This window comes from Caretta caretta, chromosome 5 (assembly GCF_965140235.1).
Source record: "Caretta caretta isolate rCarCar2 chromosome 5, rCarCar1.hap1, whole genome shotgun sequence".
Lineage (NCBI taxonomy): Eukaryota > Metazoa > Chordata > Testudines > Cheloniidae > Caretta > Caretta caretta.
Genome location: NC_134210.1, coordinates 42263200 through 42281558, shown reverse-complemented (window position 1 = coordinate 42281558; position 18359 = coordinate 42263200). Strand labels below are relative to the sequence as shown.

The 18359-nt window shown below is 41.3% G+C and overlaps 1 protein-coding gene across 4 annotated transcripts in view; it reads left to right on the top strand.

Moving 5' to 3' along the window:
- ADAMTS6 (ADAM metallopeptidase with thrombospondin type 1 motif 6) overlaps positions 1 to 18359 on the top strand; it is a 321368-nt gene that overhangs the window by 140585 nt on the left and 162424 nt on the right. For all 4 annotated transcript variants that reach the window (XM_075128498.1, XM_048850900.2, XM_048850901.2 and 1 more), the window contains exon 10: positions 4731 to 4877. In XM_075128498.1, coding sequence (XP_074984599.1) covers positions 4731 to 4877 — 147 coding nt within the window. The remainder of the gene's footprint in view (positions 1 to 4730; positions 4878 to 18359) is intronic.

Below are 18359 nucleotides of genomic sequence, written 5' to 3'. Positions count from 1 at the left end.
AGCAAAGCTTTTGACACGGTCTCCCACAGTATTCTTGTCAGCAAGTTAAGGAAGTATGGGCTGGATGAATGCACCATAAGGTGGGTAGAAAGTTGGCTAGATTGTCGGGCTCAACGGGTAGTGATCAATGGCTCCATGTCTAGTTGGCAGCCGGTATCAAGTGGAGTGCCCCAGGGGTCGGTCCTGGGGCCGGTTTTGTTCAATATCTTCATAAATGATCTGGAGGATGGTGTGGATTGCACTCTCAGCAAATTTGCGGATGATACTAAACTGAGAGGAGTGGTAGATACGCTGGAGGGCAGGGATAGGATACAGAGGGACCTAGACAAATTGGAGGATTGGGCCAAAAGAAATCTGATGAGGTTCAATAAGGATAAGTGCAGGGTCCTGCACTTAGGATGGAAGAACCCAATGCACAGCTACAGACTAGGGACCGAATGGCTAGGCAGCAGTTCTGCAGAAAAGGGCCTAGGGGTGACAGTGGACGAGAAGCTGGATATGAGCCAGCAGTGTGCCCTTGTTGCCAAGAAGGCCAATGGCATTTTGGGATGTATAAGTAGGGGCATAGCGAGCAGATCGAGGGACGTGATCGTCCCCCTCTATTCGACATTGGTGAGGCCTCATCTGGAGTACTGTGTCCAGTTTTGGGCCCCACACTACAAGAAGGATGTGGATAAATTGGAGAGAGTCCAGCGAAGGGCAACAAAAATGATTAGGGGTCTGGAACACATGACTTATGAGGAGAGGCTGAGGGAACTGGGATTGTTTAGTCTGCAGAAGAGAAGAATGAGGGGGGATTTGATAGCTGCTTTCAACTACCTGAGAGGTAGTTCCAGAGAGGATGGTTCTAGACTATTCTCAGTGGTGGAAGAGGACAGGACAAGGAGTAATGGTCTCAAGTTGCAGTGGGGGAGATTTAGGTTGGATATTAGGAAAAACTTTTTCACTAGGAGGGTGGTGACACACTGGAATGCGTTGCCTAGGGAGGTGGTGGTATCTCCTTCCTTAGAAGTTTTTAAGGTCAGGCTTGACAAAGCCCTGGCTGGGATGATTTAATTGGGTATGGGTCCTGCTTTTGAGCAGGGGGTTGGACTAGATGACCTCCTGAGGTCCCTTCCAACCCTGATATTCTATGATTCTATGATTCTATCAGGTTTGGTAGCAGTGATGTTATAGACTGCTGGCTTGTGAAGTTTCTCTGGTAACTTCCAAAAGGTTGAGGGATTATCAGTCCATAGGTCAGTATGCTCCTTTTAGTTGTAAATCCACAGTCCAGAGAATCAGAGCAGTAAAGAGGCAAAATGGAATTGTCCCAGGGGGATTTTATACCCTGAGCCATGTGCCTGTAAATTTTCTGTTTCAAACAAAGCTCACAGTCCTGTGGAGAGTTACTGGCACAAGATTGAGTCCAGTGTCACATGAGCATATTACATGTCCTTACAAGGCCTGATGACTCACAGGGGGTAGCCATTGGCCCCTTGGAGGCTGAGGCGTTTGCAGGAATTGATATCTGGGCAGAATGAGTTTCTTCTATGGCCCATTGTTAGAGTGAAGTATCCTTAATGGATCATTAAACTTGAATAGTCCATTCACAATGGGCTGGCTAAACTGGATGTAAACTAGCTTGTCGGTGTTACCCCAGGCACAAACCGATCTGAGATATAGATATATAGCCAATATTCATAACTTCAGATACAAAGATGATATGTGCATATAAACAGGATAATCTTATTTAGCAAATCGTAACTTTTCCATTGGTACCTTACATAACATACTTTGTACAAGATTTGTTGCAATTGTCTAACAATGGCAATATCAATGACATACATGGTCACATTTCAATCATATAGCATCACACCATCTGACACATTCAGGATAAATTGTGTATGAGGTGTTCTATATTTTTTCCCTCCATTTCCTCTCATTCAGAGGGTAATAAGGAAGATAAAACAGGACAGAGCCAAAGTAATCATAGTTGTTCTGGCAAGGCTGAAGCAACTGTGGCTCCCGGACCACCTTCAGCTATCCAAAGGAGTTTTCCAATCTCTCCGTCTCACTCCATTTGTTGACTCAGCAGAATGGAAAAGTTTATCATACGGACTCATATTTCCTACACCTGATGGCTTGAGATATAGGATTCAATCAGGATTATTACAGTGTAGTTCACAGGGATACAGGAGGTTTGTCTTAGCTCTAGGAAATGATTAATTAAGCATTTATTAAGGTTTGCTAAGCAGCTATATCAGTGTATCATTCACTTATTGAAAACAAATCTATATCCACACATGAGACAGTTGAAAGATTTATGAAAGGGTTCATAGAATCATAGATTAATTAATATCTATCCACCATTCAAGGGCCCTCCACTGACATGAGACCTTAACATAGTCCTTATGCAGTTCATGAAGCCTCTCTTTTAGCCAATTGGAGAATGTTCTTCATTTCATCTTTCAGTTAAAACAGTTTTTATCATAGCTACAACATCAGCAAGAAGAGTGTCCTGTGAGCCCTCAAGACTGACCTGCCATTTACTGTACTCCATAAAGATAAGGTTTGCCACATTGCCCTTCCAAGTTCCTACCTAAAGTAGTGACTGAATTTTACATTAATCAGTCAATTAACCTGCCAGTGTTTCTAAGACCCCATACAACTGCAGATGAAAATAAGTTACAAAGTTTAGATGCTAAGAGGGCTTTAGTATATTATCTTAATAGGACAAAACAATTTGGAAAATCTCCAGATTTACTCCTGTCATATCTTATGATAATAACAAAAGAGGACAGGCAATTGCTTCTCAAACATCAAAATGGGCTAGACTGTGCATAGAGGATGGCTGCTTATTGGCATCTGTTCCTATTCCTGAAGGGATTAGGTCCCATTCCACAAAGGCCAAGGCAACATCAGTGGTATAGCTTAGATGCATTCCACTTAACAGAACTGTGTAGAAATGTAATGTGGAGCATATTTACGCTCCCCATGTACCTTCACCTTTTCCTAAGTCCTAATTAGAGTATCAGACTTTTGGGAAGCGGTAGAAGAAACTAAGGTGGTCAGAGTGCTATACCCCTTTTATAACCTTGCCCTCAGAACATTCAGGAACACTGAGGGAAAGAGCAGGAGGGCGTACAAGAGTGCGCCAACAGGCAATATTATCAAAAGTTTCCACCATCAGAGCTGCTCAGTCGGTGTATCCCATGGGTGTGACTATACAGACTTGAGTTCGTCTCAAAGAACTCCAGTTACAGGTGAGTAACCATAATTTACAGTATTACAAAAAATCTTCAGACTGCATGCATAAATTACATTTATGTACACTGTGATGAATTAATTTACATCATTTCACAATACTTAAATGATTGTATAACTCAAGAGCAGAGCAGAGAGAAGTGATTGTGATTAGCCTTACATTAAAAAAAAAAGAGTGAAAATAAAAGTGCATTGTTTTTGCCTAAAAATGTAAAAAGTGCTACCACTAAGAACTAAGCCAGAATAAATGCACCATGTCTGAGGGATAACTTGTTTAACGTGTTTTGATTTTGCTTTGAATTTTTTCTCACAGTACGGATGGGAAGGTTGTATTTTAAAGTTATGAATATTTCATTTTCACTAACTGTCTTTCTGTCTCTTCCCATGAGTAATGAAATCTGCTATTTCGAATGGCTCATGAGATATCATGATCTTTTGTGACGAGATCCAGAATGGAATATAACAAGCCCATGATCTTGAATGACATTTGCATGGAAAAGAGAAATTCCTTTGTGATAGATGAATATTTAAGAAAATTTGCCATACTGCAGACTGACTCCAGCTACCCCAAAGACGGACAGGGGAGATGATTTTTAAAAAATTATACAATTAATTAGAGTGCCTTTTTGTATGTTATCTTTAATTATTATGATTAATTTACATCATATCAATCAAACTGCTGACAAACTGAATATTTCACTAACGTGTTATATCTAAAATGTAGTAGTTATTTAATTTTAAAGGTTAATTTGATGTATAAAGTTAAACATTTGCTCTTAAGTAGTCTGTTAAAGAAGATTTAGCTTTTAGTTTTAGTTTGGTGATGATTTAGCTGTTCTACATTATGCTGGCCACCTACAGTTCCAACGGGGTGTTCAACCTCCAAGGATCCTTGGGTACACTCCTTTTTCTGTGACCATGTGAACTATGTTGGATGCTAAGAAGGGGGTGATATCTGAATCATTTTGCTGACCCTGCATTTGAGGACCACCACAAAGCAGACTTAGAACAGCAGAGGATCAAGACCACTGTATAAATGGATGCATTTTGGGAGCACAGGTTGTTTAGTAGTTAGGCTGCCTAAGTTCTATTCTGGATTGTCATTGACTCACTATATGACATTGGCAATATCACGCAGACTCTCTGTGTCTGTGTTTACTGATCTGAGTGCAAGAGCAGGTATTTACCCATAGTTCTTACTTGGGCCAAACTCCCAAATAAGGCCTGAAGTATGAGTCCCTTTTGTTTATCTCACAGGGCTATTGTGAGACTTACACAATGTAGTAAAATGTTTTGATATCTTTATATGAAACAGCAAAATTGCATAGTATTCTGAGTGTACAGAGTTTAGTCTGAATTAATCATACATATCTTGTTTCAGTCCTCCTACACTAACTGAGCGTGGCCTTTCAGTTGCAAACTCTGTTTTTGTCTGGTACCATAGGAAAGTAATGGGACACTTTTTTTCCTTCTGTTTTGGACAGTTTTGGTATGAACCATGATGGAATTGGAAATTCTTGTGGGACCAAAGGTCATGAAGCAGCAAAACTTATGGCAGCTCACATTACAGCAAACACCAACCCCTTCTCCTGGTCAGCCTGTAGCCGGGACTACATCACCAGCTTTTTAGAGTAAGTAATCTCTGGAGAGAGATAATGAATTGCACCAAAATTTCATACTCATTGGAATAAATAATTGGTGGAGATACAGTGATTTACACTAATTCACGTTCTGTAGAATGAGTAAATATATGGTGAATTACTGCCGACTTGTACATCATAGGTAATTTCTTTGTGTTGTGGAAAGTGCTTCCCCTTCCCGTCACTCTTTTTGAACTGTTCTGTTTATAGTCTGCTGGTCATATTTAACTATGGATGGGGAATAGAGGTGAGAGGGCTTTTTTTTTTAACGTTATTGATAAGTGTTGTTTTGTTAAATGCATAGTGATCTCAGGCTTAGATTTCTGTTTTGTTTATCTGAGTACTGCCATAGTCTGATTAAAATACTATATTGTTTTGGAAAACAGAGTATCTAACAAGTTTCAAAGTTTTTCCTAGTAAAACAAACAAACAAAAAACAACTAGTGGTTGAAACCTGAAGGAGGTAGAAATTCCACCTTAGTGAGATCAATGGCCATCTCTTTGAATGATACACAGTAGTTCTTAAAAGAATCTTGAAATTATTCTACAGCTCCCCTGTATGAATATTACAAAAAATTATGGCTGAATCCTGAGAAGTTCTGGGCCCTGCCACTCTAACTGGCTGTTGAATAATTTATTTCAGAAAATGCAACTCAACTGGAACTTGTCATTGTTACATTTTGTCTGAATTTATTTAAATCAGTTGAGTTCAGTTGGATTATTTGCATAAGAACTACCCACACAAATCAAAGTTGCAAGCTCTTGCACTATGGGTCAGATCCTTAGGTATGGTTGAGATGCGCTTAGTGCAAAACCGAAGAGTTGGGAGAGCAGAAGCAACTTTTCCAATCCCTCAATCCCAAGGATGGCCAGGGCTAATGCAATTTACGACACCCTCCGGGGCTGTTAGTAGTGGAAGTGGCCACCAGTGGGACATTCCATTGCCCTGTGATTCTTAGAGCACAAGATAATCTGGCCAAACCCGCTCAGACATTCTATGTATGGGGGGCCAGGAGCAGGAAGTGTAAGGTTATATATACTGGTCCTCCAACAACTGGGTATTTCTACTGCAGGAAACAAGGATGTGGGCAGAAGAGTGGCTCTTAATTACCTTTCAGCTCCACTGATCCTGGGACTGGCCTAAGCAGTGCAAAGCAGCCTGAAGAGGGGGTCGAGGCTCGACCCCTATAATCTGTCAAATTTGATTGTCCTCATCCTCCATGCCTTTTGTTTTCTTCTATGGAATGTCCTTAGATACATTTTGTGAAAGTAAGTAGGTTCATAAGACAGGATGACATACCCTTAGGCATTAGAATTTTACAATAGTATTGATAATTTTTATCTAGAATTATATTTTGCCCTTTTGGCTACATAAGGATTTTACTTCTATTTTTTAAAAGAATTATTAATATATGTTAAGTGCTAACAATTTGGTCAGTACTGTACATGATATAAATAGAAAAGGAGTCCTCTGCCAAACAGTTTGCAGTGTAGAAGACAGACAGCAGCAAACTGGTTGAAACTATAGTAAAGAACAGAGTAATCAAACACATAGATGAACACGATTTGTTGGGGAAAGAGTCAAAGTTGGTTTTTGTAAAGGGAAATCATGCATCACCAGTCTACTAGAATTCTTTGAGGGGGTCAACAAGCATGTGGACGAGGGTGATCCACTGGATATAATGTACTTAGATTTTCAGAAAGCCCTTGACAAGGTCCCTCCCCAAAGGCCCGTAAGCAAAGAAAGCTGTCATGGGATAAGAAGGAAGGTCCTCTCATGATCAGGAACTGGTTAAAAGTTAGGAAACAAAGGGTAGGAATAAATGGTCAGTTTTCAGAATGGAGAGAGGTAAATAGTGGTGTCCGCCAGGGGTCTGTACGGGGCCCAGTACTGTTCAACGTATAAATAATTTGGAAAAAGGGGTAAACAGTGAGGTGGCAGAATTTGCGGATGATACAAAACTACTCAAGATAATTAAGTCCAAAGCAGACTGCAAAGAGTTACAAAGGGATCTCATAAAACTGGGTGACTGGGCAACAAAATGGCAGATGAAATTCAGTGTTGATAAATGCAAAGTAATGCACACTGGAAAACATAATCCCAACTACACGTATAAAATGATGGGGTCTAAATTAGCTGTTACCACTCAAGAAAGAGATCTTGAAGTCATTGTGATAGTTCTCTGAAAACACCCACTACATGTGCAGTAGTAGTCAAAAATGCAGTTCTGGTTGCCCCATCTCAAAAAAGATATATTGGAATTGAAAAAGCTACAGAAAGGGGCAACAAAAATGGTTAGGCATATGGACAACTTCCATGTGAAGAGAAATTAATAAAACTGGGACTTTTCAACTTGGAAAAGAGACGACTAAGGGGGGGGATATGATAGAGGTCTATACAATCATGACTGGTATGTAGAAAGTAAATAAGGAAGTGTTAGTCACTCCTTCTCAAACATAAGAACTAGGGGTCACCAAATGAAATTAATAAGAAGCAGGTTTAAAACAAACAAAAGGAAGTATTTCTTCACACAACACACAGTCAACCTGTGCACCTCTTGCCAGAGGATGTACAATGGGTTTCAAAAAGGAACTAGATAAGTTCATGGAGGATAGGCACATCAATGGCTATTAGCCAGGATGGGCAGGGATGCAAAACCATGCTCTGAAGTGTCACTAGCCTGTTTGCCAGAAGCTGGGAATGGGCAACAGGAAATGGATCACTTGGTGATTACCTGTTCTGCTCATTCTCTCTGAAGCACATGGCATTGGCCACTGTTGGAAGACAGGATATTGGGCTAGATGGACCATTGGTCTGACCCAGTATGGCTGTTCTTATGTTCTTATGAGATAATCTATATATTTGGCCAGGACTTTTTTTAGGGGACAAGCAGTGGCTTAGCTAATTCAGTGCCATCAGCACTAGCACTACTCAGCCGGGGAACAAACATATTTGTGATCTTGATTTCTGGGAACACACTCAATTTTCCAATGCAACAGACAAATTAATTTATTGAACACTATATTGAATCTATATATCATGGATTCACAGAAGTTAAAAATATAAAAGACCTACCAGACCAACCAATTTGTTCAAGTCCCTGTCAATCAGTTCAAGACTGTACACCCTATAGTACATTTCTATTGTGTTGTGGCATCTAAGTTTAACTGTGCCAAGTAATAGTCCACTTCTTCATTTGGGACGCTGTTCCACAGCCTAACAGATCTCACTCTCTGGAAGCTCTTTTGTGATATTCAGGCTAAATTAAAGTCTTGGGTGTTTGTTTTGTAGGGCCTTTTGTTTGCTTACTTTTACTATATTCATTCCACTACATGTAGTGTTATCTTAGACTTTTTGTTGCACTCTTTCTGAGATCCAGTTGATCCATATCATTCTGGAAATGAGTTGTTGACAAATGAACACAGTATTAGACATGTTGTCACTCCAAAAACATGGTAGAGTCCGTCTCTTAGTTATGGGCTTGATATAAGAACCACTATGTGAAATTTTATGGCCTGTGTTATGCAGGAGATCAGAAGAGATGGTAATTATGGTCTCTTGTGGCCTTAAAATCTATGAATCTGCTTCCTTGTCTCATGACATAATGCCTCTGTGTATACAGCTCAATGATGCAGTGGTCTTTTTAACTTATTACTGTATCATATTGCAAACTCTCTGACTACTAGCACCTCCTTCACTCTTTTTCACTCCATGGACTTAATTCACCAATACATACTCCAGTTTTATGCCAGTGGAATGGAATTAAAACCAATTATTCTGACATTAAACTGGATGATCACTATGGTGAATCAGATCTCATATTGCTAATCTCTTTTGGTTTCTTTGCATTAATTCTCTATTGTCACTTGTGTTTGTAACTCCTGCCAGATTATACCATCTGTGAATTTCATTAATTTCATAAGCACTTTTTAGACCATTAAAAGACATATTAAATGATACTAGAACTATCATAGATCAGCAAAGTAGCTACTAAACACATCAGCTCCTCTAGTGCTTTCCCTTTCCCTTCATCTTTCTATCTTAAAAACTAATTAGGTTTTCTGGCAAGAGCTGTTCATTGTATTTTCTTTATGATCGTTGCTCATGGTTCCAATATCCTCTAAATGCTTCCTGATTTTTCCTCATAATATTTGTTCCATTATTTTACTGGGAATAGACCCTAGAATTATGGGACAGTATTGACTAGGATCACTCTTCTTTCTTTTCTTGAAGATTAGTGGTTCATTTGTTTTTCTCCAGTCTATGAGTACTATATATCCCAATTTTTCATGCCTTTTGAAAAAAAATGATTGTCAGTGGAATGGTAAGGGACATGCTGGTGCAAGCACCTCTTGCATGAAACATGGCTTCAGTCTGACAAGGGCCCTTGTTTCTTCCCTCCCTCCCGCTCCCTTCCCCCACCCTTCTCCATGAGGCAGGAGCAGCCTTAACAGCAGAGGCTTATCCACTGGAGTATTCATACTCCATCTGAGAACAGGAACCAGGAAGTACAGGGACTACTCAAACAGCAGCAGCCCAGATAATTGGCTCCCAAACTGTTCCTGACTTGCAGAACACTGCATCCAGAGAAGAAAAGCTGCTCCAGCTCCTCTGTCAGCTCCTTTAGAGTCCAGCAAACTGATCCCTGAAAGCTGCCAGACTGTAGCTAGAGGGGCAGTGCCTACAGTGCCTCACCAAGCTTAGAAAGATGAGAGCACCTCGCTTCTCTCAGGAGCAGAAAGGAAACTGGGGACAAAGAACCATGTCACTTTTGGGTTCCCCCAAGAGTAGAAAGGAGTGAACAAAGGAAAGGAAAGAATTGAGCAAACCCAGTTAGGATGCCTGTGGTCCCTTCCCTCCTCAGGCGGAAGCACTATGGAACAGAAGCCTGACCATTGCCACTAGGGGTGGGGCCTTGTCTTCAGCTTCCTCCTCTTGTTCCTCCGGGCCTCGGTCCCCACTGTTCCTTCCAGAAACTACAGTCCAGATCATAGAGTTTTGCACTGTGCCTTTTGCACAAAGAATGAGACAAAAAGACAAGCACAGCTCCCCTCATTGCAGAGGGGAAATTGCCAAGCACTAGCCACTGAATACCACTTGGAAGATGTCAGCTCAACTAGACACTGCTCAGCAAGATTCCACCCAAGTTGGATGATAACATTTAGTGCACAGAATGAAGTACACCACATGTTGTGATAGGCATGTGTAGGACTCATGGATCTTGAAAAGTGTGTTGTGGGGGTTATTGATCATTGTAGCATTGGAGATATGTCTGCAGGTTTTCTGTTGGTTGTTCTGACAGGGTCTGGTGCCACTTCGAGTTGGTGTGTCCTGGTCTGTGGGAAGGTTGCTTCTGATAATGAGCTTGGAGAGGCTGGGGGTTGTTTGAAGGCCAGAAGAGGGGATTCAGAAAAGATTGTTCTAATAATAATAATCTTTCCTGAACTCCCTCTTCTGGCCTTCAAATGGTAAAGTTGATATAATGCAATTGGGTTTTACCCAAATGTAGATCATGCCAGACTAATCTGATTTCCATCTTTGAGAAAATAACTGATTTTTTGGATAAGGGAAGTGAAATAGATCTAATATACTTGGACTTCAGTAAAGCATTTGAAGACAACGGGTTATGCTGAATGGTGAACTATTGGACTGGAGAAAGGCTATTAGTGGAGTTCCTCAAGGATTGGTTTTGGGATCAATCTTATTCAATATTTTTATTAATGGGATTGGCACAAAAAGTAAGAGTATGCTAACGAAATTTGCTAGTGATACAAAGTTGGGGGGCATTGTCAATACAGAGGAGAATTGGAATATTATACAGGAAGATCTGGATCACCTTGAAGACTAAAGTGACAGAAAAGGGATGAAATTCAATAGTACAAAGTGCAAGGTCATGCAATTAGGGTCTAATAATAAGAAATTCTGCTACAAGCTGCGGGATCATCAGTTGGAAGTGACAGAAGAGGAGAGAGACCTAGGTGTGTGGATTGATCACAGGATGACTATGAGCCACCAATCTGATGTGGCTGCAAAAAAGGCTATTGCAATTCTAGGATGTATCAAGTGAGGCATTTCCAGTAGAGATAGACAAATATTAATGCTATTGTACAAGTCAACTGGTAAGACCTCATCTGGAATACTATGTATGGTTCTGGTCATTCATTTCAAGAAAGATTAATTCAAACTGGAACAGGTACAGAGAAGAGCTAATAGGATGATCAGGGGAATGGATGGCCTATCTTATGAGAGGACACTGTTAGAGATTGGCTTGGTTAGCTAGCAAAAAGAAGGCTGCTCTCTATTGATGCGTAAAGAGGGTAAAACCAGAGAAATGAGGAGCTAAAGGACAATGTTGGCACAAGAACAAATGGGTATAAACTGGCCATGAACAAATTCAGGATGAAAATTAGAAGAAGATTTCTAACCACCAGAGGAAGGAGATTCTGGAACAGCCTCCTAATAGGAGTCCTAGTGACAAATAATTAGTTTTGAGAGAGTTGGACAAAATTATGAGTGTGATTATATGATAGGGTTGCTTGTGATGGTAGGGGGTAAGGCTTAGTAGCCCTGGGGCTCACTTCCAAGTTTATATCTTGAGTTCCTAAAACCCCATACTTCAGCCTTCTCTCAGCCACCTGCAGGGCTTAGGAAGAGATTCCCTCCCCCCCGCCCCATGTATTCTGGAGTGTTTCTTTTTGGTCTCCTTCCTCTGAAGCGTCAGAGATGGCCAAGGCTAGAGGTGGGACACTGGATGCAGTGAGCCAGTGCTCTGAGGAAGCACTGCACTTTCTCTCTCTCAGGTGCTTGGCTGCCTGGCTTTTACTCATGCTCTGGGTCTAACTGATCAGCACCATATGTGGGTTCAGGAAGGAATTTTGTCCCTGGTCAGTGACCTTGGTTTTTGTTGTTGTTGTTTGTTTTTTTGTATTTTGTTTTTGCCACCTTCTGCGGCATGTAGATGCAAGTCACTTGCCAGGATTATCTGGGTATATCTCACTTAATAATTTCCCTCCATTGCAGGGACCTTAAGCATTGGTGCACATCGGTCCCTCCTATTCTCTGCCTGTGGCACATAATAGTCTAGTCTCCTGTGGGCTGTAATACTTTGGTCTGATTTTGGTTGTTGGGTTTAGTGTGTGGGTGCTGGGTGATGTTGGTGGCCTGTGATATACAGGATATCAGACCAGATGATCTGGTCCCCATCAGACCTTAAAATCTATGACTCTGACTCTTATAGGGTGCAGTAGGTGTTGTCTATCAACCCTGTGTCAGAGAACAGATTGACAATGAATAGGGCACCCCAGAAAGGAAAACAGCCTTTAGTATGGCATTAAAAGCTTGTCCTTCGAGTGACTGTCCATATACATATTCCACTTATAGTTTGCATGTGCCCATATGCCCAAGAGCAGAGTCTTTTGGCCAGCAGTGTCAGTTGTGTCTGTGCATGCATGCTCAGTGTTTTTGTGTCACAAGCCAAGGGCATAAAGGGTGGAACTAGCCAACACCCCCCGCAGTTCCTTCTCACTGCTGCTGGCTCTGAGATAAAAACACTCACTATCCATTTTTCATTAATGGTTGGCAATGTTTTTCCTATGTATGTAGACCTACTCTAGTACAATATGTTAGTTTTTTGCCCGTTGACAACCATTTTTTGATAGGTTTCCTTCCATTCAGAACCTTTATATTTTTTCTTTTCTGGTACTGGGGTTTAGAAACACCTAATCCTGAATCCCCTGGATTCTAGAACAGCCCTTCACATGAAGGTGCTATCCCCATTAATGATGGTAACATGAGATGTCTGTTCTGTTTGGGGGAATCACTGTGCTCTGTGAAATGTGCTGTATGTGAGTCCTTTTCAAAGAAGACACTAGAAGAGGCTGATCTTCAAATGTTTTATATGGATAAATCTATGAGACTGTCTTCAGACCACAGGGTGTCCGTACATAACATGCCTATCTCCAGAAGTACTCATTTCAGCATGTGATCTACCTCCCTTTGAGCCTTGTCAGCTGAGACTTCAGCCCCAAGCTCAGGAAAGTTTGATAAAAAACTTTCGGTAAAGAAAATTCAGAGCTTGTATTAGGGAGGTGTATCCCTAACTAAGATTTCCTCAACAAAGAGAATGGCTTCCCTGGACTATTAGAGAGGCAAAGAGACTTTGCATTTCAGTATAGCTACTGCTGAAACTTGATGAGGTCTTGGTACTGAGGCTTGAATGCTGAACTGGTATGCAAAGATGATGGCTCCAGCAGCAGCAGCATCTCATGTGTCTCTTCAGCTTCACTCTTGATACCATCAAAGTGCAGTATGGCTCTTTCAGTATCAACTCTGACTGTTGCTCCACTACTGGTTATGTTGGCACTGCAAACTCCACTCTTTTCACCTTGGCTCTGCTGTTTGTCCCACTGTTGTTATTTTCATGGTATACACATAGAGAAGTTAGATAAAAAATACTCTTCTTGGAAGGTTACAATGTAAAACTACTTTAATTCAAAATGATAACACAAAAAACCCCAAAACGGAGACAGACAAAGCAGACTGCTCGCTAAAACAGAGAGGCACTACTCAGCCTGCCCAACTCTAGACTGGCTGTCTGCTGACTGACTCTGATCACACACTCTCCTGACTATCCTGCAAGCAGGACCAGGAAACTCCTTACAAACGAAAGTGACAGCCTACAATTCCAACACAGTTTTCAAATAAACCACAACCACACATCACACAGTACTAAAGCATGCCCAGTACTAGGGTATTGCAAGAGCCAGAGTCCACATCGCTTTCTTCAGCTCTAGTACCTGCGATACCAGGTGTGATGCTGCAGACCAGGTGCCAGCTCAGGCCAAGGTCCCCAAGCCTCAGTTGAATACTGACAAATATACAGCTGAAATCAGTCTAGCTCATTAGTCTTGTTAAAATAAGTATTAGAATTATACAAATGGGTTTAGTATTTTAGACTTTATGGAATGCTTGTAAATTGCATGCATTCATCTCACTTATAACATCTGTATCCCATATTATAAGATAATATTTGAGTATTTGCCTTGTAAGCCTCTGTAACTGTGTAAATCACCAGACAGCAGAGAGACATTAGCTAGTTTAAAATGCTGATCTGCAACAGAATGTTTTCTCTCTTGACCGAGAAGAAAGGTCCATCGACACCAGATGTACTATAGTGAAACATTAGAGGACAAAAGATTTTGTTGTTTAATCCCACCCAATGAAGATGCATCTTGCAAGTGAATTCCTCCCATCAGCTGAGTTTGCAGCTCAAAGTAGAAGTGGGGAAGGGAATAAAAACCCCTAACAAAGAGAAACTGTATCTTTTTGCTGCTTGGACTCTGCAATACAAGGATTACTAGGCATAAGCAAAAGATCCCCTGTGCTTAGCTTGGCTTTGTCTTAAAAGACATATAGAGCCTGCTTATTATAGAAGCTTCTATTACTTTGGAAACTTAAGACTGTAACTCATTTGTGTATGTGTTTACCAGCTTTAACCTTGAAAATAACTCTGTTTCCTTTTCCTATATAATAAATCTTTATATAGTTTATTATAGGATTGGCTGCAAGCGTTGTCTTTGGTATGATATCTAAAAGTGCAGGTGACCTGGGGTAAGTGACTGGGTCTTTGGGACTGGGAGTAACCTGAATATTGCTGTGATACTTGGTGAAAGGGACCATCTGTCACAAAGGTAAGCTTACATGGGTGGCAAGACAGACCAGAGTACCCAAGGGGACTGTGTGTGGCTCCATGTTAAGGCTATTATAGTACATGAGGAGTTTACACTCTATAATTTGTTGGTGAAATCTAAGTATGGAACTCACCGCCGATTTGGGCTTTGTGCCCTGAGGTTGGTAGTCATGCTCTTGATCCACTGCAGGACAGCTTGACACCAGATCCATCTTTCTCTATGGTAGCAAGTACCTCTAGGCTCAATCCTTTACACCTGTTACCTCTGCTCCACTATTAGACAGAGATTGCTCTTTTTCATCAGCATCTGCAGGTAGTATGAGGGACTGTCGTACTCTCCAAGGGTGTCTCTTCCTGTCTTGTATGGATCATGCAGGGACTCTGGAGACTCCTCCTATGATAGAACCTATGGAGTCCATTATTCTGGACATGGATCATGATGTTTTTCTTCATGGCCACCTGGAATTTATCTCAACATACCTGTCTGACTGTATTGGAAACTATGGAGACCACATGGGTTGGAAGTCACACTGGGAGATCTCCCACTCTCAAGAGATTTTCCTCTGTTTTTGCTACTCAGCCTGCTCTGTGCAGTAATCTTTCATCTATCTGCTCAGCCTGAGGAACTAAGTGAAAAGAATCCAACTCATTCAGCAGACATATTGGGCCCTTTGGTTATTTCCTTGTTTTATCCAGATGAGGCAGTAGCCTTGCCTAGCATATCACAGCTGGATGATTCTCAAGGTTTCAGGATCTACTCAAGGGAGTATCAGATTCATATGCCTCAGGAGGTGCAGGATTCCACACATAAAGTGATATTCTTCAGTCCTCTGCTACTGGGAGAATACCCTTCCCATTTAAGGAGGCTGTAATGGATTCTGCATGAATCCTGTGGCAGACTCCTGCTACAGGAGCCCCTATGTTCTGGAAAGCAGATAAAAATACCTTGTCCCTTCCACGGAGGTTGAATTCATATCCTTTGCCTGGGTACATGGTGGTTAGAGTGAGGCATGAGAAAGGCAATGAAATAAGGCACCAGGAACCAAAGTGCTTGGTAAAAATAATTCTTGTTACCTGGTTTGCAATTTAGAATGATGAATTATCAGACCCTGTTGCCCAGATACATTTTTTTGCCCAGATACAATTTGAATTACAAAAAGATAATGGCATTTTCAGACAAGCTACCACCAGACGTTACAGAAGAAGTTTCTTCACTCATCACTGAGGATCACTTGATAGCCAGAACAAATCTGCAAGCTGAATTGATGTGGCACATGCCACCTCAAGATCAATGGCCAGGCCATAGTAATGAGGGGAGTCTTATTGCTTCAGAGGTCTTGTTTTTCATGGAGGTTCAGTCCACTGTGGAGGACTTGTCATTTTAAGGGTCAGAATTGTTAAGTTTCAAAGTGGACAGTGTCCTTCACACCCTTAAGGATTCTTGAGCTACACTTAGATCCCTCAGGATAACTATCTTAAGACAGGTTTGAGAATATGTCTTCCTTAATATCTCACATAGAGTCAAACCCAAACTCCACAGTGAGGACGTGTTTTGGTCTTCTTGGAGATATGGCTTCATGCATCTTTTTAATGACAAATGCCACACTACTGTTGCAAGCAGGGCTTTGTAAGGTTGGTTTATGTTCCCACTAGATGTCATTTGGATATGTCTCTGTGTGTGCCTCTACTGGTTCTATCCTTCCTGAAATGGTGGAGGTAGCCCAGGAATGTGTGCAAAGGAGTACCATTGCCATCAAAGACGAATGGATGCTTTACTGTTGGGAGGGGGATTCCATATGGAACATATGGATCAAAGCCTCTGGACTCTGTGGGAAGCACAAATACATATAAACTTGCTGAATCTCAGACTGGTGTTCAGAGCTTATGAGACATTCATACCTCACATTGAAGATCAATCCATCCGAATAACGACTGACAATTCAATCATATTTTATAGAAACAAACAAGGAGGGGTAAGATTTTCCCCATTGTGTCCAGAGGCAGTCAGGCTATGAAACTGGTGTATTTGACACTGAATCTTCCTCACAGCTATGCACTAAGCTGTTCTTCAGAATAGTTTGGTGGACAAACTGAGCAGACACTTCTCAAATCATGAATGAGAGATCAAGGACCTGATCTTTCATGACATCTTCTCAGACAAAGATCATCTTCAGGTGGACCTGTTTGCAATACACAATAAGAAATTTCAGGCCTTCTGTTCAAGCGTGGGTTTCAGCCCAGGCTTCCTCTCAGATGCTTTTCTGATTTTGTGGTCAAGGACCCTAATGTATACATACCTGCCAATTCAGTTGATCCCAAGGGTCTTGCAGAAAATGAGACCGGACTCAGCCGAAGCTATATTAATTGCATCAGCATGGCCAAAACAGTTTTGGTTCCCTAAAACCAAATGTACTGAATCTCTGAATCTGTCAGCCAAAGAAGTTATCTCTTGTTCCAGACCTGCTGATGCAGCTCTCCATCTCATGGCCTACCTACTGGATGGATTTCAGACCTAGAAAAATCTCGTTCCATATCTGTACAAAATATATTATTATATAGTAGAAAAGATTTTATGAGACAAATCTACTTGGCAAATTGGACAAGATTTTTCTTTGGCGTCAGCAGAAATCTGCATACACCTTCACAAAACACTATTCTATCATCAAGTCTTCTGAATCTGATGCTATTTTTGGAAAGCCAATACTCCAGTCTCTGTTCTCCTAGATTCTGAGCTCCCACTTCCACTGAATTGCTCCACTGCTTTCAAGTCACCATAATGCAATATGTATATGAGTAACTCTTGAAGGAGAAAAGTTACTTGCCTGTACAGTAACTGGTGTTCTTCAAGATCTGTTATACATATACATATTCCATCATTCCACTACCCATCCTGCTTCTCCTATGCTTCAGAATTCTGTATCCTTCAGATTCCATGGTAGAGAAGAAACCGGGTGGCATTTAGCCCACTCCATTCTTTATGTCCTTGGTATTGAGCATGAGGACACTAAGTGTGCACACGCGACCATAATGGACATTGCTTTCCAAAAAACTCCAGTCTCAGGCATGTGAGGCACATGTACCCCATAAGTGTAATATGCATATGGACAACACATCTCAAAGAAATCTATTTACTGTACCCATAAGTAACTTTTATTTCCTGTCCTGTTAGAAAGTCAAATGCAGAGACACTCACTGAAAAGTTAAGGGTGGATGCTGCCATATCAGGGGTACCAAAGAGGACAATGATTCCTAAGGAAAGAGGAGCAACTTTCAAGGATCTCTGACTGGCAAAGTGCAGCACCACTGGAAATATCCTCTGTGATCCTAGGCCTGATATTAACTTCAGTTTATGCAGCATGTACCTCAAAAATGGAAGTGGGGTAGCTACTGTAGCATGGCAGTTCTCCAGAAGCCAAAAATGAGGAGTTCAAATTGACTGAGACTCCCAGTTTTGGGCTCAGCTGCTTGCGCTTGTGGCGTGATGCATAAAACCATCTGATTGACTTCTGGAATTATGGCTGCCTCATCATCTCAGTGTCAGTCAGGAGAGTCCTGTTGCTAGAAGAGTGGGCAGTGAATCTTTCCTCCAGACTAGCAATTCTGCCTTTCACAGGGAGATTTCTTTTCAGGGAAGAATTGGAGAAGAGCCAACAGTCCTTAGCCACAGCAGAAAACAAAAGTCTATCCCAAGGGAGGCCCAGGTAGCCCCTAGGATTGCAACAGGAGCAGATCCAGAGAGACTAGGACTGTATCACCTAGGGAAAAAAACTAGTTCAGTAGGAAG